Here is a 26,597-nt window from a genome sequence, read left to right as displayed (position 1 = left end):
TGAGACCATACTCAATCACTATGTCCAACGCCTTCACGGTTATCAGTCATCGTATAACGGTTTAATCACGATATGTGGTAAAGCTATGTAATACGGAGATGGTGCCTGACATGGCAGGTGAGGTAGTGAGTGAGTTTAGTTTTACGCCGCACTCAGCAATATTCCAGCTATGTGGCGGCGGTCTGTAAATGATAGAGTCCAGAAAAGACAATCCAGTGATCAACAACATGAGCACCGACCTGCGCAACTGGGAACCGATGACATGTGTCAACCAAGTCAGTGAGCCTGACCACCCGATCCAGTTAATCGTCTCTTACGACAAGCACAGTCGACTTCTATGGCAAGCGTGGGTTGCTGAAGGCCCATTTTACCCCGGACCTTCACGGGTCAGGTAACGCTTTAGCCTCAGTGAGCCACGTGTGATGGTATCGATGGGGAAGGGCGCACGCGGCGATCGTGGAAAAAAATGAATATTTTGCCCATTTCACACAAGATATGTTATCTTATCATGATTCAAACGAAAATGGCGACGTGCTTGGTATGTGTGTTGTTGAGTGTACCACTCGTGTCAGCACTTCTATGTAAGTACTGTCGTCTTTTATCACGGTTATGTTTCATCCATGTTGCAGTACTATTCAACAAATCCGCGAGGATCCGAGTTACAATTGGATCTTCAGTAACCCATGCTTGCCGTAAGAGGAGACTAAAGGGATAGGGTACCGGTGGCTCGGCTCGCTGACTCGGCACGCTGACTTGACCTATGTCATCGGTTCCCAATTGCGCAGATCGATGCTCATGCTGTTTATCACTAGATCGTCTGGTCCAGATTCGATTATTTACATACCGCAGCCATTTAGCCGGAATACCGTGCAGCGTAAAACGTAATTCACTCACGTCAAATGTTATATTTTACGGGATATTTGACCATGCAAATTTACAATCGCCAATAACTGCTAACACAGATTTAATTGCCAACTGAAAGCAGGGAGGGTTGTTATAATCACATAATATTATATAATGCAGTAGGGCGTGGAGTCATCCCACAGATGATATCCTGTCCTTGGCAGCTTGCTGACGGGGTTAACCTCTTTGATCATGTTCACGAGGCGTTCGATTTCTGAACAGAAAGTCCGTCGTTGGAATCCCAGCAAGGGACTCGGAAATTTTGTGGCCGCTACACCGTGGCAAAATTGCATCGTGAATCAAAACGTACAATTCCCCACCCTTTCACGACAGTCCATCACAGTGTCGTTCCTTTGCTCGATCACTGGTTCCTATAAAAGATTCATACGGCATACGTATTGGTCGATCACTGGTTCCTATAAAAGATTCATACGGCATACGTATTGCTCGATCACTGGTTCCTATAACAGATTCATACGGCATACGTATTGGTCGATCACTGGTTCCTATAAAAGATTCATACGGCATACGTATTGCTAAGACGTTGTGGCAAAATTGTTGAGCCATCTTGTCAAACCATCTTGTCAACTTGGGTGAAAAAACTTGACGTCATGGTGTTGCTGACGTGCGGGAATGTCGTCACAACGTTGACGAGATTCCATGACGCCGTAGCAACTTGACTGGACCTGATACAAGACGTATACGGAAGCTGGATCCAGGATATGGTCCTTACAAGCCACTAAACATAGTCAGGGCGAAACTGGGATTCTGACATATCTAAGGGACGTAACTCGTCACTGGGTATTAGAAGCATTATATCCGTCTTGGTAGCCATCGGGTGTATCTGGCAGATCTTAGTAGCCACAAGGTCTATCTGGCAGATCTTAGTAAGGCTAAGCTGTATCTGGCTCGTCTTAGTAAACACCGGGTGTATCTGTTAGATCTTAGTAAAACAAGGCATACCTGGCAGATATTAGTCACCACCAGGGGTACCTGGCCGACCTTAGTAAGCTCCTGTGGTATCTGGCATCCGGCATCTTAGTAATCAGAGAGGGTATCTGGTTTGTCTTAGTAACAGCAACTGGTATCTAGCAGATCTTCGGAACTTTCAGGAGTATCTGGCAGATCTTAGTAACCCGTAGTGCTATCTGAAAGGTCGCAGTAACCTCCAGAGTTATGTGGAGGGTAGCAGTAAGGATATTATAGGATAGGATAGGACAAGACAAGGTATTAATATAGCGGACATATGCATGCAGCTTTTGTTTCCCTCGATCATTGGATGTTAATGTCAGCGTCATATCGTATTACCAATCTCAGCTCCCTGGGGAGAGTACAACCCCTACTGCCACTAGGCGCACCGAGTTTATCCTGGCTCTCATCCTAACGAAGTACCAAATTCACAGCTAGATGGACTGGGACATATAGTCACAGTATTTTGTCCAGGTTTACTGCACGTTGCTGTACCCACAGCTAGGTGTATGCACGTATTCATGTGGCCACCATATGGCCACATACCAACGGATTCGTGGCTTCTTTTAAGTGCATAGGGTTGTGTACTGAACACTAGTAGTTGTGGCAACACGGCAAGAGTCTGCACACAAAGTTGCCTCCAATGGTTTTACACCCGGTCACAGGTGGGCTCGATCCCGACACCTCAACCTCACTTGCTCACTAGCCTGGCGCCCCTTACTTAGTAACTTCCAGGGATATCTGACAGATTGTAGTAGCCTCAAGTAGTAACCATCAGCTATATCTGGCAGCCTTATCTATTCCAGCATCAAACGTACATCGAGATATCAGTTGTTAGAAATAAGCAGAGACAATAGCTTTTCAGCAAGGTTACACTAAGTGGCGGTCCCATGTTTCTTTGCTTCTTGCAGTTGACGGGTCATGTCGAGGAAGATGTCACAAGTATATCGCCAACAGCGTGTGTTTCTGTAACGACCAGTGTATACGGCATGGGGACTGCTGTCCCGACTATAAACACGAATGCGGTGAGTAAAGCGGGACTACTTAGGTGTAGAACTAGCCAGACCGGGAACAAAGCTTACTTGCCCACAGAATATTTAAATTTAAAATTTGAAAATTAAGGTAAGTACCCTAATTAAATCATTTGTAAAATATTGACAGCTAGTAGTACCAATGTTAGAAAAGAATTTGCTGTTTATTTCCGATTTAAACATTTATTAATCATGCATTAATAACTTTTATCATCCTGAAATATGTCAGTGTCTTCATAGATACATCTTCATAGATCTGCATGTTAAAAATTTAAACGAGACCGTCGGACAGGTGAATCTGAGAATCTGGCTGTCCGTAATGAAAAGACGTTGCCCCGGGTGGTCGGGCACGCAGATACTTCTAACGTTGGTGTTCTTGTTACCAGTTTAGAGGTCTCTGTATTTCATATTTCCCCTGTTTAATGTAGATCTCTGTGTGTTATGTATTTTTCTAGTTTAATGCAGGTATCTATGTGTTCCACAGGCACGTGTGCGGGGAAGTGCCACAATTTCTACGACTCGGCACTACCCTGTCAATGTAATGATCGCTGTTCCGAATACAGTAATTGCTGTGGCGATTACAAGACTCTTTGTGATAAAGGTGACGTATCTGATATACGTATAAGCATCAGAATCTCTTCACTATTTCCAGAGCAGCTGTAATCCAAGAAAAAACGGTTACGTAATTTTTGGTTTCAACAACAACAACAACAAAAAATAAAAGCATCAAATGTGCTTCCATATCACTTGATTTTCTTGTCATCCTCTCGAACCATAACCCCGACATCTAAATGATGTTGCTACCGTGGTATAATATTCTCTATAAGAAGTTATTATGATGAGAGAATATCTGTATTTAACATCACTATGATGATAAAAACGCCTATATATGACGTCATTACGATGACAGGATAACCTCAATTTGACGTAACAGTGATGATAGACTGTCTTCTTTATGGCATGACTGTCATCTCTAGGCATCTGTATGACGTTACTTGTATGACACAATAACCCCTACGTGACGTCATGATTAAGTTCCATCTGTATGACGTCACTATAATGCACAATATGGTCGTTCGAAGTGCAGTGTCTTTCTGTTCTACGTAGGTGGATCATCGTCAGCGGCAGCAGCAACTCTGATTGCAGACAAGTTGTGGAAGATTGATGTGCACAGATTTGAACCAGACGAAATCACTGTCAACTACGGATCCAGAACGGCCGTAAACGGCACTTTTAGCCAGTCAGCACAACCGTGAGTATTTGTAATACTGAAATATGCGGAAGCAGGCTATATATCTACATACATTACACTGTTTAGTCGCCAGTGCGTTCAGTTGAAAGAATGATGTAGAGTTCTGTGTAGAACCGGCAACAGATCTTCTGCAGCCCAAACCTGGGGTAATGTCTGACTAATGTGTGAGTGAATGACGTTTACGATGCTTTCAGCAAAATTCCAGTAGCAAGGGGCAACAGAAATGGCCATGACATTTTGTACCCATCCCACTAATGGACTTGGGAGATTGAGGCAACTGTATTTACACTCCGGCCGCGTTCTGCGGCATTAGACGTACATGCTTATATCATTATTATGTACAACTGTTGTGTTATAAGCAATGTCATGCAAACGTCACATTGTCTGTCAATCAACTGCATGTCTGACTACCAGGAGCAAGTTGTTTAGATTTTGTAACTCGGTGAAAACAAACCTAAATAGTATTTATTCTTTACCTGACAGATGGTCCAGACAAAGCGTCGCCATTTTCTTAAAAGCGTCACGACCTAATGTTTGTTTGAGAATAAATTATATTATGGTTTGTTTTCATCAAGTTAGAAAATCTTAAGGTCCTTGATATTAGTAGATAAACCTGTATTTGAATCATGACCAAAAGGATTTTGCAAGACACAGCTTGTAACATAAATTACCATCATGACAATATAAGCGATTTCATTTCCAGATTTTTTACCAAAGTGGACGAAAGCCGTTTTACACATCCCACATACAAGACGTTCATCGCTCTTATGAACAGCTATGACCCTCCACTTGATCACACAAACTCCGGGGTTCAAGCTGATCAATCTCTTGTGGATGCCTTTTTAGATTCATTGTTTACGTCCGAGGTGACAAGAACGGCGCATGCGCATCTCCTTGAAAACAGTAAGTTCCACAAGAGAGGATTTTTCTTATGCAAGAATACAACATGATATGATGAAGACTATGAGTGTGCTCAGTTTACACGAGTTACGGGGTAACGTGAAGAGGGCTGATCATAGTAATAATGTCTTCCCATTGTGTTAAATCAGTTGGTCCCCGGTTACTAAAGAAGGAAAATCCAAATCCACGAAGATCATATATTTTGTGAATAGCAGGGCCGCACCTAAGAACCAGAAATCATAATATTGTGTGGAAATATTCAAACGCACTGTAAGCGGATCCTGAAAGGCAATTCGCGATTGCGATGTCCGACGTCTTCAACTAACGGGATCTGCTTAACACATGTCATAGTATCCCAAACGCGTAGATAGATGCTCATGCAGATGATCACTGGATTATCTGATTACTTACAGACCGCCGCAGATAGCTGAAATATTGCTGAATGCGGCGTAAAACTAAACTCACTCCGCTTCCGCAGTATTTCCAGTTACCTCACAGAGTGTCAGCTTGATGTGTACGGAAAGGCCTAAAACAATGCCAGAATTTCTATTTTACCGTTCTTTCCACATACCACTGTACGGATATTGTGTTGTCAAAGTCAGCGAACCGAGATTCCACTCCACAGTCATATGATTCTGAAACGCCTGGTGTTTGTTTGAGTCTTCGGTGACACCTGTTGCATAACTGACTTGTGTGTAACTATTTGCAGAGTGTCCTCCTGAAACATTGCTAAAAGCGGAATAAAAGCTTAGAACGTAACTTAACTAGGCATAATTTACTTGAGGTGATCAAATATAACTTTGCAATAAAACAAAACTAACTCTGCTGCGGAATGGTATAAACCTACTTTCACTTTTCAGCCTATTTTAGCGGCAACTTGTCAGATTACCGGCGCACTGTAACCCATCTCTGGTTTAAACCCTACACAAGCAGCGGATCAACGTCTAACGTCACAGGCTTTCAGATGATGGTCATGGGCAAAGAGGGAGGATCCAATCTCATTGGGCCCCATAACTGGGTTCGATTCTATCTTGAAGAAAAAACTGGCAGAATCCGTTACAGAGGATACACCAAGAAAACAGACGTAGGTTGACAAGAAATAAAACACATGTAGCATTACTCAGATCGATAATGTTTAATACAAAAGGGTTCGATGAAGGTGTATCAGTCACATTACACCGTACAGACAAATATTTGGTCACCTCCTAGCACCTCCTGGGCTACAAACCGATTCAAAGAACTTGGGGATCGTTGATCTTCCAGTCCAGTATCATGGATTAACAGCTGAAACGTCCTTTTTGACGTAGTAACCGGTCACAATATTCAAACGCTTTTTCTGCTGTTCTAGTTGACGCTCTGGGTTACTGCAACAAGTGTACATTTTCCAAAAGTTCTTTTTCTCATTGTTGCAGGCTCAAACAACTAACACGATTGTGTTTTTCTCTGTACCCCAGTTCCCGATTGTGGTCGGCCCAGCAATAGCATTAGAATGTCGTACACTCTATATACCTGTTCCTTGTTGAGGCAGGGCTTACTGTGCCCAGTAGGACCATTACAATATCTTACCTTCTATATTCCAGTTCCTGGTTAAGGCAGGGCTTACTGTGCCCAGTAGGTCCATCACAATGTCTTACCTTCTATATTTCAGTTCCTGTTTAAGGCAGGGTTTACTGTGTCCAGTAGGGCCATACAAGCATCGTACCATCTATATTCCAGTTCCTGTGTAAGGCAGAGTTTACTGTGCCCAGCACAGTGCCCACAATGTATTACCTTCTATATTTCAGTTCCTGATTAAGACAGGGTTTACTGTGCCCAGTAAGACAATTACAACATCTTACCTTCTGTAATAGTCAGGTGATCAAAGATCGAGGACTTAGCATTTGTGTCACGTTCTCGAGATAGTGTCATGTGATTGTATCTTATCACATTGTTTATTGAACTTCAAGTTCAATTAATATATTTTTTCGTAAGAGATCTAACAGTTATGAGTCGCTCGAGAGGCAGGCTCGAATTGTCCCGCGATCTCCAGGCGATTACGTTGATTCAGAGATTGCTTAACACATTAAATCTACGAAGTTACAAAGTAGTATTAAAAACTACTCACGCAGACAAGTTTCCGGACGTGGTATTAGCAACAGTAAATCCATTTTACGTAACGTCACGTCTTATTTGGATGTAAGATTGCATTCTTCTCGCTCTAACGTACGGCGGCTTCTGCTTCTTGGTCACCGGAAGTAGAATGGCGTCACATATAGCATGCTCTCGTTCTGAAGCAGATGGAGACATAACAGGCCAACGTAAGTTGTTGATTTTTCGTGCAGAGATAAGTTTTAGGAAATTTCCCAGTTGCATAGGTATTTTTTAGAGTTATACGTCAGAATTTGTAATAATTACGGTGCTCCAATGTGAGCAATGCTTGGCGCACAATAATTATCCCTGGAGAATTAAAAATATAGAAAGTGCAGAATACATTTTTCTGGACCGTCGTAATGGACAAGTCGTTAGACTAGCAAACCTTCAGTTCATCATGCAGTTTGCCTATCTCTAAATTGAATCGTAGTATATGTAGAAATAACAAACAACAGAAATTAAAGATTTTCATTGACTTTATTTATCGGTTAGAGTTTAATCCGTTTTGCATATATCTTGTAAACTAACGGTTGAGGTGGAACCAAACCTCAATTAACCTGACAACCACGTTCCGCCACCCCAAACCCGTTACACTTTCTTTATTCCAGTTCCTGTGTAAGGCAGGCTCAGTAAGACCATTACAACATCATATCTTCTATATTCCAGTTCCTGTTTAAGGCAGAGTTTACTGTGCTCAGTAGGATCATTACAACATCCTACCTTCTATATTCCAGTTCCTTGTTGAAGCAGTGTTCACAATGCCAAGTTACACCAGCTCAGCTGCCACTAGCTTTTTCCTCGGCAGCAGTCCTATATTTGACATCAACTTGAGCACCATCTGTGCTCTCAGCAACACCACTGGCACCTGCAGTTATAAGATCGACAACACCTCGCTCAGTGTCGTGACTCACAGACAAGGGATTGTGGTCACCAATTCTTACCCCTCTCCGTAATGTTTGAATAAAGATCAAAGTATGTCCGCAGAAACTGGATTTTGTTTAAATTACCTTTCGTGGAATGTGCGATACTTGTGGACCGTTGGCAAATTACTATACATTTCTTTGTTTCGTTGTTTATCAACGCCTCTTCGAGCTATATTAGAGCTATATGACAACGGTCTGTAAGTATTCGGGTGTGGACCAGACTATCCAGTGATCCCGTTAGTGGCCTCTTTTGACAAGCATGGGTTGCCGAAGACCAATTCTAACCCGGATTTTCACAGGTAAGTTAACTATACAACAGATGGATACCGTGGTTTCAAGTTAGACTCTACTTATCAAACGTATGGCCCGCCAAGTATCACAAGTCCGATATCAGTTGTATATACATCTTTGTAGCCTAGGCCATGAGAATATTTAAGTCCGTCAATTCTGGAATGATGCCTGCATTCCAGTCTACCTGTTCAGTGTAATAATTATATTGAAGGGAAAAATTAGGTTCGTGGATATTTCGTGTCCGATATATCTTTATGTTTTGTCCTTCTCATCTCACCTGCCCTTCAACAACCCGTGCTTGCCATGAAAGGCGACTATGCTTGTCGTCAGAGGCGACTAACAAAACAAATACATGTAGTCTAAAATTTACTATTTGAAATGCTATTTCTGTGCATTGTTTCGGAATCTGCGCTGCTCAGTTAAAACTTGCCAATGGGTGACTGGCTTCATAAAGGTAAGCTATGGTTGAAAAACTTAGGCATTGTCTGTCAATGGTTGACTAGACTAGAAAGGGTTGACAAAGGTAGAGTAACTTAGATAGGAGTTGGCTAGCTATTATGTAGGTTAGACAAAGGAAGCTGACGGGTTTCATAAGACAAGGCTGTAATTCGCTGAGGACGATAAAGCGGCGACTTGCTAAGATGTGACACAATGGTTCAGTTGAGTAGAAAAGAGCTCATGATGGTTGACTGGGCTAGATAATTGGTTGGTAATGTTTTGTATGGTTTGTCATTGCGTATCTAGAAAAGAGAAAGTAATAGATAATGGCTGATTCGGTTTGATAAGGACTAGAGTTGATGAGGGTTAATAATGGTTGACTACGTTAGTGACTGCTTGACGGCTTGGAGGATCTTGTAAAGCTTAGAAAGGTAATGGTTGAGCTGGTTAGATAATGGTTGACAATGGTAGCTTATGATAAAATGAGGAGGCAATCTCTGACAAGGTTTAGGACTTACAATTGTAAATTAAAATGGATGAGGTTGACAATGGTTGGCCATGGCAGCCGGTGGTTCGAATAACACTAATAAGAAGCAGACTTTAATTATGCAGTTGGTCTCGCACCCAGGTCAGAATTGAACAGTACTATAGACCATTAGTATATCAGTTATTTTGTGTGTGAGATGTGTAGGCTCTACATAACATAATAATCCCGTGCATGCGGTATACGCGTGTATAGTCCGTGTGCATGGCTGAAAGCAGACCGATGAATTGCAGTCTAGCTCGAAAACAAATAGACATAACATACTCAATGAAACGCTGATCATAATCAAAACATCATACCAACTCTGTGAGGTTTTTGCAGAATTATTGTCCTAATAATAAATAAGTTGTTTAACAAACTATCATTAAAATATTGACACAGTTCACTGTTTATTACGTGGGGGCAGTCCAGAGAAAGGCACAGGGAGGTGTTCGGGAAGCACGCGCACAAGTGCCGAGAAAGTTGTTTATTCATTAACCTGTGCTGTGCTGTCTCCATGCTTTCTCACACACCTGGCCGTCCAGTTCTTCCGACTTTCCCCTCTGAAAACGATTTTACTGGATTGGTGATTTCAATAAAGCTGGAAATCTCAACCAGGTAGTTGTTACCTTACTTGAAATTTTAGAGTTGCGATGAGACAATACAAGGCGATAACCATTTACTAGCATTGTTTACAGTACTTTAGGCGCTTGACAGCTGTATTATGTAAACGTCATCACAGTCTTCATGTCATGTGTGTAAGTCGTGTCACTTGACCTTTGGCCCAACTGGTTCCACTACACGCCACCGTATCTTGATAGGAATACTGTGGTGTTGCGCCGGCTAACACACCAACAGTCACTTTGTATACTAAATTGTGTGAGTGAGTGTAGTCGCCTCTTATCGCAAGCATAATCGCCTTTTATCGCAAGCATGGGTTGCTGAAGTCCTATTCTACTCCGGACCTTCACTGGTCGTACATATTACGCGAAACAATTGTTACCCAATTAACACAAGCTGTATTTGAGGCGCTAGAAGGTAAACAGTCATATGGCCATCTTATACCATTCATTGCTGGGTGAACAGAGGCCCTTGGCAACAAACTCACTTACCAAAGTTGAGATCACATGTGTCACATGTCCTTCGTTCTTGGGCAGGGCTTAAGTCCTATGGACTATCATTGGTCAGGCTGCCAAACATGTCCACCCATCCAAGGACTCTCCGTCACCATCGCTACTCAACCTCAACTGACTTGTGACCTGGGCCCCGATGTACAGATGGCACACTCGCACATTCTCTACAAGTGCGAGGCCTAGAATATAAGCGACAAAACTCTCAAAAATTTCTAAAAGATTAAATCACGTTTAGCGTCGTTTATGTTCGAAATGTGAAATAGTGATGACGCGACCTGTTGGCACAATGGCGATCGGATCCTGCCCTGGGGCTCCTTTCACGAAGCAGCCTTTACTAAGGTTAACCTTAACTCCCATTCTTTAACATTGATCTAAGGCTACGTTAGTGACTTGCGATCACCTAAGTGCTTCGTGAAAGGAGACCCCTCAGGTGGCGCTCGTCAAAAGCATTTAAAATTTGTGAACTGACTTCCTGTTAGCCGTTTACTGAGTGAGTGTTTTAGTTTTACGCCGCATTCAGCAACATTCCAGCTAATAACTGTCTATGGACCAGACAATCCAGTGATAAAAAATATCGATCAATCACATCAGTGAGCCTGACCAACTGATTCCGTTAGTCGCCTCATACGACAAGCGTAGGTTACTGAAGATCAATTCTAACGCGGATCTTCACGGGTACCGTTAATGTATCTTCCAGAAGAGCTTATGGGGGCCATATTGCAGTACTGCAGGAAGTCTCAAATTGTTTTTACACGCATCGGACCACCTGTCGCCGGTTACACATATGGTTCCTTCGTGATTCCATTCTTGCTGGTTCTTTATCTAACGTTATGCAAATATATGTACTGTTAATGTACTGGCCGAGATAAAAAGGCAGGCTCCAAAGACATCGAATCAGTCTTCACGAAATCAGCGCCATGAACGCATTGACCATCATTGTTTCTTCCCTGGTGGGACTACACGTAACTGCTGCTTTCATCAGTAAGTTGCCGAAACTTCATCACTGTCAACTGCTGTATCTTGTGTTTCTTGGTGTCTTCATTTAAGAGAATTGCATTTTGCTCCTTCAAATAATTCTATTAGGTCGTTGAGTTGTTTCGCAAAATATATTGGCTATGAATCAAAGAATTTTACTTTTGTTATTAAATGCAATTGCATGACCATCACACTGAGCGTTGTTTTAAACTTGGCATTGTCTTTATATGTCATTTGACATTTAATTTTGAGGCTAATATCAAAGGAAATTACACATTGGCCAGTCCTTTGATGCTTGGGTTATAAGCACATAAGCATCTGTCATGTGTTAATTACATATAGATGTGAAAGATATGAGAGCTATCAAAAGAGAAACTTCTTTCCATCGTCTGGGTTTCGAATTGTTTATGTAATAATTAGTACATACGTTGAATATTTCACTCGATATCAAAGAACCCTCATATTTACTGATCATGATTTGATGGTTTGATCCAGTTAAAAATGTACTTCAGTTTACATACTTGGCCTTTAAAGTGTTTGTTGTCTTGTGATATCTCTTGCTAACTCTCAGTACATATATTTGAGCGTTTTCTTTTTAAGAGCGTACAATAATTTAGATCCACTACATATTCATCATTTACAGAGATGTGAATTTCTGAGCTACTCACTTCATAGTCAATGTGTGTAAACTTCTGAAAAAGACTTCAATCATGGTTCACTGATGATAATCCAGACCTGTTGTATCGAACTTTAGATCTCTCTGTTATTTTATAAATGAGGATGTTTTGTGTGTTAGTATCAGAAACGTATGACACATCTGATGGTAATAGATAAACTATAACCTGCCTTGGCGAACTTTAAGACGTCGACTGAAACTGACATGACAGCATTGCTAAATTGTTTCAAAACTGTTATCAACAACTATGATTGTAGTTTAATAATTTCAAAAGTCATCGCAGTATGACTACTCGCCGCATTGGGGATATCGAAAAGTGGAAACTCCAAGCTTGTTTCTTCTCCCTTGTTGCAATGTTGGACCCCAACTACCTGCACGGTTCAATCCAAAGGGCTGTATATACGAGAGTACGTTACTGTTGCAGGCAAATAGGAAACAATGTATGCTTTGGTTCTTTGTGTTTTATTACATAGCATTGGGCAGAAGATCCTATCATTTCATCAAAAGATCTTGGCTCTGAATACTTTCTTTGCATGGTGAAAATAAACATTTGCCGTACGCCTTTTTATATTTATGATAGTTCAAGTCCAGGCGATGTATTGGGAGCTAATACACCCTGCTTCTGGTTGATGTCTCCCTAATACATCACCACCACTACTTTCACCCCTTCCTCCCACGCAGGAATACCTACCAAAGCTGTTGAGAGATAAAATGAAAACATGGATCAAATTTTAACTAGCGGTGTAACAATAGATTGAACTATCGATCCATTGCAATAGTTTAGGCCTCAATAGCAATTTATCGATTGGAAATGTGAATTACTGTCAATAAATCGATAGTTACTGTGACTATCGATAGTAAAAAGATTGTTCCTTCGACGTAGATGCGCAGCACAATTACGACATTGAACTACTTTGGTTTAGAGTTTTCTGCCCCTGATCATATGGTGAAAAATGGCGGCTGGTCTTGCTTGCGACATCGTGGAAAATGCCACTTTGGATTCATTGGAGTTTGGAACCACTTTGAATTCGTTAAAGAAGACAGTACTGTCGAAAACAAACTTGTTGCCTGTAGCAAATATCGATGTGTATTGAAGTACAGTGGAAACACCACAAACCTTTTCGATTACTGGCAGAGAAAACATCTTTCTTACTCTGAAGAATTGCGCCCTCCACAAAAACAGAAACATGTTCAAACGAGTATGGAGATTGATCAAACATGATCAAACAGATTTCGTCATGATCACCTTATCTGGCCACAGGCCATCGAGTTCAACAAAGAGAGGTGCGGTCTATTTTCTTGGCCTTATAGAACTAGGTGACTTAAGATAGCACCGCTGATGACCTCGCTTTGAGACATGGCAGAAACTGGTTCCTCCGTACTGATGCTTGTAGAACACCCGGTGTTACGTTCACATCACCTGATTTATTGCTCAGACGCAGGGACAATTTGTTTCTACCTGATTGGAGTTTAATATTGCATAAATTCCATGGATAACAACTTCTTTCATTTCGTGAGTGCGACTGACCGAGGACGAACGCCGAGGTTACTATTGCTTTTCGCTGGTCCATGAAAAACAGGTCTTGAGCGAATTCACCTGTCTAAAATTGTTTTATGTAATTATAGAAATAAGATAAAAAAAAAACAAAGCAAACAAACAGAACGTGTTCATTTAGTCAAGAAAATTAAATTTATTTCCAATGTGAATCAACAGCGATATTAAACAATGTTGTGACATGCAAAATATAGAATGACGTCATAACTTGACGTCATAGCTTATTTTAAGTAACTCAGGTCAGTATAACTTTTGGTCGGGCCTAGGCTGGAGTCAATATGCTTTTCTGTCGACGGTCACGTGACTGACTCTAGACCAGGGCCCCGTTTCACAAAACTCTCGCAAGCCTAAGATGTCGTAACTTTTCTCAAAGCATCGTACCTCCTGTACTGTAACATAGGAAATAGAAATACTACGAGATAAGTTACGAGACCCTAGGCTTACGGGAGTTTTGTGAAACGGAGCCCAGTCAGGAAGTCGGAAAAATATGCTTACATAATAACATTATTTATTATGTTAATGTATGATGCTGTGGAGAGAAAACAGAAACAATCAGACTTTCATTCTCAATACGTTTACAGTTAATATCCCTTATATACTTTTGACAACAAACCGATGGTCTTAACCAATGCTTGGCTTTTAAAATATCATGGATTATGTTCCATGCATAAAGCATAGCTCCTGTCGCAGACCAGGGGAACGGAATGATTCGCATACCTTGCACAGTCCATTCAATACATTAACCATAATTCTTGACAAGTCTACACATCTAACTAAACTTCTGATAGAATGGTTTACCGTCACAGAGAGATTATCCTAAAACATGTAACACTATTTCAATTTGCGTAGCTGTCTTTCATTTGTGCTGTCCCACATGCTGTCGTTGAAGCCTGCGTCGTACAGAGCTAGCGACGTAGTAACTTACATTTTATGAACAAACATGTATTGTCATAAACATCACTGTCATAGTTGCAGTTGCATAGAAGAATGCACCACAGGCGGATCTTAAGTGGGTGCAGAAGTGCACGCACGCACGCACGCACGCACGCACGCACGCACGCACGCACACACACGTCCTCAAAAATCTGTATACACCCCTGTACCTATATTACAATGTAAAACAATATGAAAAGCGCACCGAAAGCATCCGGTAGGTCAGTCATTTCTCTTGTTTACAAACAAGAGAAAAGCCTGGTTATGTGATATGCAAATTAGCCGGTGGCAGTGGTGTTATGCTAAGCGACCACCGCGATGAATGCGGTAGACGGACACAGACATGAAGTCATTCTTGAAAACCATGATGTCATTGTACTTGTCCTTTTGCTACTTACAAGTAGATCTTGTTGGTCAAACTTCGGTGAAAAATCATTCATCCGTACCTATACCAATAGGACATGGTGAAGCTAAGCCATTTGAGTAGGTCGATGTTTATGATGATCCCTATAGATAGTCTGGTCCAGATTCGAGTATTTACAGACCGCCGCCATGTACGTGGAGTATTGATTACAGCGGCGCAAAAATAAAATCACACACTCGGAAAGCGATGTGTTTTTTTTTTAGTAATGTTTACAATCACCTATCAACATCAGAATCACCTAACCAAACTCAGCCTCGGAGTGGATATACAGGTTGAGCACGTGGCATTGATGGAATCTGAGATGATGCCTCTTTATGTTCAAACTGTTAAGTGGATTAAAACCGATTGTCCTGGGAGATTCCAGACAAATCTTGGCCTGAAGTAGTATCCTAGTACAGCAACGAACACACCACTACCCTTTACTGAATCGTATCAGACAATAATTTGAACAGATTTTGAAATGCACCTTTAACTGGATAAAGCAACTTATTTTTCTGTCCTTAACATATGAATATCATTTCATGCAATGTCTCACTTCTCTCTGGCAGTGTCGGATGACAGCTGTTCGGGTCGATGTTACGCTCACCTGGACAATTCTCGTGGATGCCAGTGCAACTACATATGTCACAAGTACGGCGATTGCTGTCTCGATTTCGACTACGCCTGTAGACACAAAGGTAAGATCGGTGGATCAGCACATGAGTAAAGTTTGGAGAGAGGCCAAGGGAGACACTTCGGTTAGAGCGAGAGGCAGACACAATGGTGAGGTCGGTGGATTAGTTTATAGGTAAAGTCTGGAAGTGCACAGGTAAGGCCAAGAGAGAGACACATCGGTTAGGGCGAGAGGCAGACACAATGGTGAGGTCGGTGGATTAGCATATAGGTAAAGTTTGGAAGTGCACAGGTAAGGCGAAGAGACACACATCGGTTAGGGCGAGAGGCAGACACAATGGTGAGATCGGTGGATTAGCATATAGGTAAAGTTTGGAAGTGCACAGGTAAGGCGAAGAGAGGGACACATCGGTTAGGGCGAGGGGTAGACACAATGGTGAGATCGGTAGATTAGCATATAGGTAAAGTTTGGAAGTGCACAGGTAAGGCCATGAGAGACACACATCGCTTAGGGCGAGGGGCAGACACAATGGTGAGATCGGTGGATTAGGATATAGGTAATGTTTGGAAGTGCACAGGTAAGGCGAAGAGAGACACACATCGGTTAGGGCGAGCGGCAGACACAATGGTGAGATCGGTGGATTAGCATATAGGTAAAGTCTGGAAGTGCACAGGTAAGGTCATGAGAGACACATCGGTTAGGGCGAGGGGCAGACACAATGGTGAGATCGGTGGATTAGCATATAGGTAAAGTTTGGAAGTGCACAGGTAAGGCCAAGAGAGAGACACATCGGTTAGGGCGAGCGGCAGACACAATGGTGAGATCGGTGGATTAGCATATAGGTAAAGTCTGGAAGTGCACAGGTAAGGTCATGAGAGACACATCGGTTAGGGCGAGGGGCAGACACAATGGTGAGATCGGTGGATTAGTTTATAGGTAAAGTTTGGAAGTGCACAGGTAAGGCGAAGAGATAGACACATCGGTTAGGGCGAGCGGCAGACACAATGGTGAGATCGGTGGATTAGCATATAGGTAAAGTCTGGAAGTGCACAGGTAAGGTCATGAGAGACACATCGGTTAGGGCGAGGGGCAGACACAATGGTGAGATCGGTGGATTAGTTTATAGGTAAAGTTTGGAAGTGCACAGGTAAGGCGAAGAGATAGACACATCGGTTAGGGCGAGGGGTAGACACAATGGTGAGATCGGTGGATTAGCATATAGGTAAAGTTTGGAAGTGCACAGGTAAGGCGAAGAGAGGGACACGTCGGTTAGGGCGAGGGGTAGACACAATGGTGAGGTCAGTGGATTAGCATATAGGTAATGTTTGGAAGTGCACAGGTAAGGCGAAGAGAGGGACACATCGGTTAGGGCGAGAGGCACTCACAATGGTGAGGTCGGTGGATTAGTTTATAGGTAAAGTTTGGAAGTGCACAGGTAAGGCGAAGAGATAGACATATCGGTTAGGGCGAGGGGTAGACACAATGGTGAGATCGGTGGATTAGCATATAGGTAAAGTTTGGAAGTGCACAGGTAAGGCGAAGAGAGAGACACATCGGTTAGGGCGAGAGGCAGACACAATGGTGAGGTCGGTGGATTAGCATATAGGTAAAGTTTGGAAGTGCACAGGTAAGGCGAAGAGAGAGACACATCGGTTAGGGTGAGGGGTAGACACAATGGTGAGGTCGGTGGATTAGCATATAGGTAAAGTTTGGAAGTGCACAGGTAAGGCGAAGAGATAGACACATCGGTTAGGGCGAGTTGCAGACACAATGGTGAGATCGGTGGATTAGCATATAGGTAAAGTTTGGAAGTGCACAGGTAAGGCGAAGAGAGAGACATATCGGTTAGGACGAGGGGTAGACACAATGGTGAGATCGGTGGATTAGCATATAGGTATTGTTTGGAATGCACAGGTAAGGCGAAGAGATAGACACATCGGTTAGGGTGAGGGGGAGACGCAATGGTGAGGTCGGATAGATTAGCATATAGGTAAAGTTTGGAAGTGCACAGGTAAGGCGAAGAGAGAGACACATCGGTTAGGGCGAGGGGTAGACACAATGGTGAGATCGGTGGATTAGCATATAGGTAAAGTTTGGAATGCACAGGTAAGGCGAAGAGAGAGACACATCGGTTAGGGTGAGGGGGAGACGCAATGGTGAGGTCGGATAGATTAGCATATAGGTAAAGTTTGGAAGTGCACAGGTAAGGCCAAGAGAGAGACACATCGGTTAGGGCGAGGGGCAGACACAACGGTGAGATCGGTGGATTAGCATATAGGTAAAGTTTGGAAGTGCACAGGTAAGGCCATGAGAGACACACATCGGTTAGGGCGAGAGGCAGACACAATGGTGAGGTCGGTGGATTAGCATATAGGTAAAGTTTGGAAGTGCACAGGTAAGGCGAAGAGATAGACACATCGGTTAGGGCGAGGGGTAGACACAATGGTGAGATCGGTGGATTAGCATATAGGTAATGTTTGGAATGCACAGGTAAGGCGAAGAGAGAGACACATCGGTTAGGGTGAGGGGGAGACGCAATGGTGAGGTCGGATAGATTAGCATATAGGTAATGTTTGGAATGCACAGGTAAGGCGAAGAGATAGACATATCGGTTAGGGCGAGGGGTAGACACAATGGTGAGGTCAAGGGGCGACAGAAAATTAAGACAGAGGGGTGAGCAAAATGTCTTAGATCAAGGGGCGACATATAATTAAGACACAGGGGTAGACATAATGGTGAGGTAAGGGGCGACACATAGTTAAGACATGGGTGTAGTTCATTGCATGCAGATCTTCAGAGATTAAAGCTCAGTGGCGACACATACTTAAGACAGAGGTCTAGACAAATAGCTAAGGTTAGGGGTCGAGAGATATGTAAGACAGAGGGATAGACACACTGCTAAGCTCAAGGGGCGACACATACTTAAGACAAGACTAGACAAAAGGGTAAGCATGTAAAAATGACCATGAAATATAACTTAAATTTTATTTCAACGTTGCATTCCAGAATAATGAATGAAGACAGGTACTTCTGCGATAATTTGATAAACATGGCGTATAGCAATATTCACCCGTACTTCTGTTGTTTCTGTTATACATTCTCCCGTGCACCCTGTGAGGATAAAGTCGAGAAGACTTGCTGACTTGGTATCCCTCCTGCGTATCTCGATGCTCATGCTGTTGATCACTGGATTGTCTGGTCCAGACTCGATTATTTACAGACAGCTGCCATGTGGCTAGAATACTGCTGAGTGTGGCATACAGCTAAACTCGCTCACTCACTCACTCACTCAATAAATGGAAATGTCAAAGATGTGTTGCTTAACTTTTTGTGAGGAGTATAATAACGTTTAGAAAGAACTGTTTCCTTAGGGGTAAAGTGTTTTACATGGTTTTCATACTTTGGAATGTTAGGAAAGTCGTGCTATCTGGATATCGTTACTATGATGCAGGCACCTCTCCTCACACTGGCGCGCCTGCCGCAACAACCAGCTCGCCAGGACAAAACACCCTTGGACCCCACACTCCTGTTAGCAGGAACAACATCGCCGACGTGCTCTGGCAGGTTGACCCTGACAAGTTTGACATGGCGGACATCACCATCAACCTTGGCAACCACGCAATAAGTGGAAAGACAACCGACGTGTCGCAGGATAAGTAGGTGGCCCTTCTAATTCTGTATTGTAAGAAAGGTCACCGTGTTCTTTAATCTGATTGGTTGAAAAATATGATCGAATGGTACTCTCGGAAATTTAGAGGCTATGCGCTACGTATTGAGGCGTACAAACACTGCACACCATTGTATTGCTGTGTTGTAGCAGTGGTGACGTCATTCAAATATTATTGTGACATAAAGTCGGAATGACGTCACAAAAGAACATTTTCAGATGTTGCCATGGGAACCAGATGAAACGGCCAGTTGATATCACTTCAACTGTACCTGTACTCAGTGTCAGTGAGTGCAGACAGTAAAACCCATGTGGAACTTTTGGTATACATGACATTTGGTTTACATGACATTTGGTTACATTGTGTTTTTACACGTCGTTTTAACGTCGTCAGTTCCAGATGAATTCCTGTGAATCGAACCCGGACCATCGGTATGACTGTCAAACGCTTTAACGACTAGGCCTCATTCTCTGTGTAGGCTGGATATTACTATTCGTGCTATCAATTACCTATCGCCAATACTAAGAATGTGGTGATCTCGATGTTGCTGAACAAAACAAATACAAAAAACAATCCCGCTACACCAAACCCTTGACCTACATTCCGAGATGTGACCTGTATTTCTGTGACCATAGATTAAAACACGTGATGACCATATAAGGATGTACACAATACGGGTTATGTCGTGAAAAATTCAACAGATGACGCTGACCGCTTTTGCACTTTGGCGATAGTTGACGCGATTTTTTTTGTCTAAAAAGTACCAATTCGAGCTCACAAGGGTAAATAGCTTGAATGTATCAATCATCACCTCAATCAAATCTGACGACATCACGTCGGCGTCATGTAACTAAAACTACGAGACACTTGGCATGGGCGAAACTTCTATTTCCCAAAGACCGCATTTGCGTACAACAATCTAGATTTACCCAGAAAACGTATTTTTTTTATTATTTTGACCCTAGTACGCTAAAAGGCTTTTCACGATGCCACTAAGAATTTCACAGGTTCAAAATTGACTCATGTCAGTCTCGCCGAGTCGGCTGTGTACATCCAGGCCGGCCTTAGTTCTCGTGCAGCAGCCGCGACAGAAAAAAGCCAATTCAGAAGAGCAAATCTTAATTTCCTCCAAATTTGATTGTTTCATATTCGTAAACTGTTCGATTTGTTCATAATCCTCCTGGGTGCCACACGGACATATATGTCCATTGTCTTCAACCCTCATTTTGAAGTACAATAGAAGTCTCATTTGACCTATATTTCGGACACAAGTATAATTCACAGTTTTGATTTCTGTAGGAAATTTCCTGTTTCTTGATACCATCGACTACTATCTCAGGCAAAGCTAAAGTCCTTAAAATTGCCTTTCAAAATAGAAAATGTTTGAAAATTGAAAATCGGATAATTACGGGGAATATTGAATTTCAAAAATATCATATTAATGATCGCCGATATCAGTTTTTCATGAAATCACTAATGATAATACTGAAACGTTGCTGATGAACCTAGAATCGGTTGGGATGTTTTCGAACAAACACTTACAAGAACCCGGAAGTGCGTTTTCCGCCATATTGGATAGTGTTGACAAGATCACGTTTCGCGAAGGTCGGTATTGAGACACCTATAAGGCATTTACATCAAGTACAATCCATAGTCAAGGGTTTTATCACAGACTCGTGTATGAGGAATAACATTGTCAGCCCCGACGCCAAAAAATATCCATCTTCATCTTTCACAGCTGTTCTTTAATCTGTTGCAGCTTGTTCACCCATGTCAATACTGCGCCATTAAGCAAACCTATATACAAGGCACTGATGGAACTGTGGGACAACTACATCCCAACAAGGGGCGCCTCGGACCTCGTGTCTATTAATGACAAAGCTGAAATCGACAACTTCCTTGACCTTGCTATGGCATCCCCCGTCATGGAGACAACATACAACTACCTCGTCGACCAGCGTGAGTAGTGCTTGCATGATGCTGACGTTACGTAGTTAAGTGTGACGCCAGTTCTGCATTGTTGAGAGGGATTGGTGTATTAGAGATTTACCGTTTGATATTACCCATAAGAGATATTGGTCGTTGGAGTTATAGAGGATACTAAACGGCCTTCCATGTAATTCCATTTTTCATGACAGACACTGCGGCGAAATTGTCAACAATGCGAGGACTCTCAGCTCTCCGAGAGTCAAGCAAGGTCTAGTAAAATTGCGACAGCGACATTAGCATTGTGACGTGACAACCATTTTGACATCATACGTCAAGCGGTATTACACTAGTGCAATATTGCCGTAAAAATATTACACTGCGGTATCTTCAACGGGCGAGTAATTTTATTAACGGTAACGCTATTTTTCAGGGCAATATAATTTGTAAGAAGCCTTGGGTATTTCATTAACTGCCCGACGAAGGTGGGCAGTTGAAAAGACCGAGGGCTTCTGAAAATGATACTGCCCTGAAAAATAGCGTTACCGTTATTATAGCTAAAATGAATAGAATTTTTAATAAAATAAGAAAAAAACAGCGGCATCGGTTTAGAAGCATTTACTGCCAACAACAAAACGACGGAGGACACTGACAAACATTTTACAAATATACACACGTCATAGAACAGCACAGATGACGTCACTATTGAGAGTGACGACATTCGACCTTGACCTTTGCTCATACTACCATCCGCCATTGTTTTCAGCGATCAACAACGTTAGACTTCGAGTCGATATTTTCATTGCTGTATGTTGTAATTTATGGTACAATTGTTATGGTTGGCACAGGCAGGAAAGTGCATAATGGCACAGGCACATGTGACGAATGTGAGCCAGATATTTGGTCAATAATGAACCCAAGTTCAATCGAGCCGTAGGTGATTGAACTTCAACAGCTGAGCTACTTATGACGTCACGTAACAACGGGCTTGATAATGGCCCGTCGTCAAGCATTTTGCGGGCGTTATCAAGTTACAGTGGACCGCTCATTTCTGATAACGTGCGGTCGTTTTAATGATAATTCTATCCATTTTAGCTATAATACAATACATTTTGTGCAGAATGTCCCGCTTGTCAATGGCTGATTTGATTTTCTTTTAGTAAAAGATTAGTGAGTGAAATTAACTTGAACATAGTACCCATATAATTCCATCATTACTGATGGAGAGACCCTGATCGCACTGCTGGCAACATCCAGCTACCTCTAATATTTGGTTAAAATTTGTACGTATATTCTAATCTATTTCAGACATATTCAGCGGAAGTAAGACAGTTTTCAGAGATAAGATCTTCTCCCTCTGGTTTGAACCCTACTCTAGGTCTGGTGGGTCGTCGAAGGACAGTAGTGGATTCGAACACGTGTTTGTTGGCGAGTACAAATCGTCCATAGTGGAGGGGTTCCATAGCTGGCTGCGCTTCTACTCAGAGGAACAAGCTGGACATGCCAACTACCTCGGGTACCTCAAGAAAGTCGGGGTAGGTGTATAAATCTGCATGGGGCGGTGGGGTAGCAAGGTAGTTGAAGCGTTCGCTCGTCACGCCGGGTTCGAATCCCCACAAGAGGGATTTCCTCGTCCCTGAAATCGCAGAAATATTCACTTATTACTTTCAGGAATTACAAGAATTGAAATAAATTGATACCAATTATAGAAAATAAAAGTGATAATATACTTATAGCACTCAAGTCCGTAAAAGCCTGGGTTAGAATTGATAATCAGAAACCAACACTCTTTACGGGATCGGGTGGTCACACTCACTGACTCGGTTGACATTGTCGTGTTATCCTGATGTGGTCAACAGAGAGGGAGTTGAATGCTATCATTAGAGTGTTAGTTAAGTTTTATGACTCAGTAAAATTCTAGCAATATGGCGAGTCTGATCCCCTATCCTATTACTCTTACACGCACGGTTTCCTGAAGATCAATAAATCTAACCCGGATCTTCGCGGATATCAGGCTTTATGGATCGATGATTATAGCACCAGTCTCTGGATATGGATGTCCAGACTCGAACATTAACAAGTAGCTGAAATATGGCTGCGAGTGGTGTTATATAGCAACAACCACAAAGTACAAGAAAGCGTGCAACGATCCGATATTAATTAACTTACCTCACACATAAATGTCATTTTCTAATTGGCGGAGCACACTTCTATTACAGTCAATGTACCGCACGTACAAGCGAGTAACATATCTATGTACCCCACTGGGAATATGGAACTCATTTGGTATTTCGCGGTAGTAATTCTTTATCTCAAAAAAAAAATACTGAATCATGTATGATCTATGGAAATTACAGATGTTTTGCGAATGCAAATCGACGGAAGCGAGATACCACTAGATCTGTTTTCTTGTCTGCAAAATCTAGTGATGGTTACAACACATGTAATCTTACCTCACACATGAATGTCGCTTTCTGATTGGCTAAGAAAATGTACCCGGCTTACGGGCGATGTATTATTTTCAATGTACACCGATGGGAATTCCGAATTCCTCTGGTGCTACATGTTAGTATTTTTTTATACCTCGAATAACATTGAATGACGCATCAAGCACACGGATATTACCAATGTTTTGCAATTGAAAATCGATAGAAATGAGATAACTCTAAATTTGTTTACCCTGTGTCGTCTCCAAAATGTCGATTCATCTCGTATTCAACAGAAGTGCTTCAGACAGTTCAAAATTAAAATTCAGGTGTTCGGTAAGATAAATACATTGTTCACTGGTCCCTCGGGGGCCATGGGCTCATGTACCCTCGATGTATGTAAACAAGAGAGTACATGAGCCCATGGCCCCCTGGCAACCAGTGAACAACTTATATTGTACCCCTGATTCAAACAATTCAAAATTAACAGTGAGGTGTTCAGTGAGATAAATACGTTGTGCATTGGTCCGTCGGGGATCGATGTACGCGATGTTTATGTTCCCTGGGCCCGATTAATAAACGTCAAGGGTACATAAACCCATGTCCCCCCATGCCCAGTGCACTACTTATAATATACCTTTTGTTGGTTCCTACCTCAGCCACAGATGGTAGAGTTCTCCTTCATCTGGAACGGTCACTTCAAGAAGATTGACTCATTCATCGTGGGATCCAGTCCAGTGTTCGATATGGCCCTGGCCACAATCTGTATACTGACCAGACCGAACATGTCTTGTTCCTACACCCTCAACGGCTACCACTTCAACATCAAGCAGTATGATGAGGCTCACACGTCCGGAGTACAAGTAGCCACCGCCTACACCGTCTTCTAAACACACCATGAACACTTGCCTTAATGCAATGTTAATGGTGTGATTGAGTGAACGAACGAACGAACGAATGAATGAATGAATGAATGAATATGTGAGATTTGCCGTGCCATTTATTTGAAGTGTGGACCAAAGGCCCATAACTGCATAGGTTAGATTGGACATGGCAAAACATGGTGTATACGGTACAACTAATACTTTATCTTTGATACATTGCATACTAAATATTGCTGTCTAAATTATTGATAAATTCACAGTCTGATGATGACATGAGGAGTTTGAATTTGGCTTTACTTGGATTGGTACAATAGATTGTTGGTAAAAGGTCAAGCTGAACTGAGCTGGAACACATGTGCAGAAAATGGTATCCATCCGCAATATGTCCATCGCATTGTTAACATTATCTGTCGTTTCTAAACCTTCCAGTTTCAACACTACTATAAACGTTTTGATGTGAATTAAATTTATATACAACTCCCTGGAAAGTGATATTTGGTAGTAAGAATACGATTTGCAGTCACTTTGAAGTGCACTATAACAATATTTATTTTCATGAATACATTTAAGACAACATACAAATTCAGATAAAAACGAAATTGGAAAATAAACAGATTGTTGTTCGAAAACAAAACCAAAATCCAAAATATCACATTACATTATAACTGGTATATTCGTTACTCTCATTACGGAACCTTTTGAATCCAGAGGTTTAGTGTTGGAATATTTATGTCCCCGTATTAAAGAAACACGCGAATTTGAAGGAACATAATTCGTTTCTGTTCATAAAGTGCAGGCTTCGTATTAGGCAAGTTGGGACGGTGGGGTCGCCTTAATGCGTTCGCATGTCACGTTGGGGAACGGGTTTGATTCCCACGCGTGTCCAGTGTGTGAATCCCATGTCTGGTGTCCCCTGCCGTGATGTTGCTAAAAGCGGCGTGAAACTAAACTCACTCACTCATTCAAAGTTACATTACGCTAGTGCCTGTACTTGTTAGTCTGTTAGTCCGAGCATGAATGTCTGTCTGAATAAATTATTTCTGTGTTTGTCATCCACTGTTATGTTTTAATAGCTGTTGGCAGGAGGAGAATAAGAATGTTTAACGGTCATTGGTAACTGAAAACATCACATGATTTGATTGGATGCTTATTTAGCTGGGTGTTGCGTCACCTGCCCCAAGCCGTCCCACACCAAGTCGAAACTGTATCAGTTCACTCCATCTAGATGCTCGACCATCTCAGGGCCGGCCAAGTGTAGCCTAGTGGTTAATACGTTCGCTCGCAACGCCGAAGATCCGGGTTTGATTTCCCACATGAGCATTGTATGTGGATGCCATTTCTGGTGTCCCCCGTCGTGATATTGCTGACCCGTGAAGGCCCGGGGTAGAACAGGCCTTCAGCAACCCATGCTTGCCATAAAAGGCGACTATGCTTATCGTAAGAGACGACAAACGGGATCGGGTGGTCAGCCTTACTGGCATGGTTGACACATGTCATCAGTTCTCATTTGCGGAGATCGATGCTCATGTTGTTGATCAGTGGATTGTCTGGTCCAGACTCGATTATTTCCAGACCGCCGTCATCTAGCTACAATATTGCTATATGCGGCGTAAAACTAACCTCACTCACTCACGTGATATTGCTCTAAAACATGTATTACTTTTACTTAACCCACGTAAAAACTCATGCATGGATGGCGTGGTCCTCTGACATGGCTGACACACGTTATTGTATTCCAAATGTGCAGATCGATACTCAAGATGTCAATCACTGAAGTATCTGGCCCAACCCCGACCTCCGTCGTTGGAGCTGTAATGACGTCACAATTTCTCAAACTACCACTCACGATGTTTTTTTCTTTTTCTCTGCCCGGAAGTAACACAACCCTTTCCACAATCTCTTGAAATAATAATATGATGGCATGAATGTGTGGATGAGGCACAACGTCTACAGTAGTAACTTGGACAGTTTCCTTTGTGCCATCACGCGTGTGTAACAGAATGTTTATCTAGTTTTGAATGAGA

General features: G+C 42.3%; 2 protein-coding genes across 2 annotated transcripts; both read left to right on the top strand.

Annotated features, from left to right (window-relative positions):
• The first annotated feature begins 523 nt into the window (after nucleotides 1-523).
• Nucleotides 524-8,138, top strand: LOC137270078 (uridylate-specific endoribonuclease-like). Its single transcript, XM_067803881.1, has 7 exons — nucleotides 524-581; nucleotides 2,784-2,897; nucleotides 3,388-3,504; nucleotides 4,011-4,155; nucleotides 4,859-5,058; nucleotides 5,916-6,139; nucleotides 7,920-8,138. The coding sequence occupies exons 1-7, from the start codon at nucleotides 524-526 to the stop codon at nucleotides 8,136-8,138; spliced, it is 1,077 nt and encodes a 358-aa protein (XP_067659982.1).
• A 7,444-nt stretch (nucleotides 8,139-15,582) lies between these two features.
• On the top strand, nucleotides 15,583-25,623 carry LOC137270077 (uridylate-specific endoribonuclease-like). Its single transcript, XM_067803880.1, has 5 exons — nucleotides 15,583-15,733; nucleotides 19,121-19,325; nucleotides 21,097-21,296; nucleotides 22,572-22,798; nucleotides 24,349-25,623. Exons 1-5 carry the CDS (start codon nucleotides 15,583-15,585, stop codon nucleotides 24,577-24,579), a joined length of 1,014 nt encoding a protein of 337 aa, XP_067659981.1. The 3' UTR covers nucleotides 24,580-25,623.
• Nucleotides 25,624-26,597: the final 974 nt, after the last annotated feature.

Source organism: Haliotis asinina, unplaced genomic scaffold (genome assembly GCF_037392515.1).
Source record: "Haliotis asinina isolate JCU_RB_2024 unplaced genomic scaffold, JCU_Hal_asi_v2 scaffold_34, whole genome shotgun sequence".
Taxonomy (NCBI): Eukaryota; Metazoa; Mollusca; class Gastropoda; order Lepetellida; family Haliotidae; genus Haliotis; species Haliotis asinina.
The sequence above is the reverse complement of the archived record's forward strand: the minus strand, read 5'-3'. Positions and strand labels throughout refer to the sequence as shown.

What these genes read in the sequence shown, in the direction of transcription:
- LOC137270078 (XM_067803881.1), top strand. Translation starts at nt 524, where the DNA reads ATGGCGACGTGCTTGGTATGTGTGTTGTTGAGTGTACCACTCGTGTCA. An exon ending in TGCGCATCTCCTTGAAAACA is followed by an intron (nt 5,059 to 5,915) that starts GTAAGTTCCACA and finishes TTCACTTTTCAG; the next exon opens with CCTATTTTAGCGGCAACTTG. An exon ending in GATACACCAAGAAAACAGAC is followed by an intron (nt 6,140 to 7,919) that starts GTAGGTTGACAA and finishes TCTATATTCCAG; the next exon opens with TTCCTTGTTGAAGCAGTGTT.
- LOC137270077 (XM_067803880.1), top strand. Translation starts at nt 15,583, where the DNA reads ATGTCTCACTTCTCTCTGGCAGTGTCGGATGACAGCTGTTCGGGTCGA. An exon ending in CAACTACCTCGTCGACCAGC is followed by an intron (nt 21,297 to 22,571) that starts GTGAGTAGTGCT and finishes AATCTATTTCAG; the next exon opens with ACATATTCAGCGGAAGTAAG. An exon ending in GGTACCTCAAGAAAGTCGGG is followed by an intron (nt 22,799 to 24,348) that starts GTAGGTGTATAA and finishes TTCCTACCTCAG; the next exon opens with CCACAGATGGTAGAGTTCTC.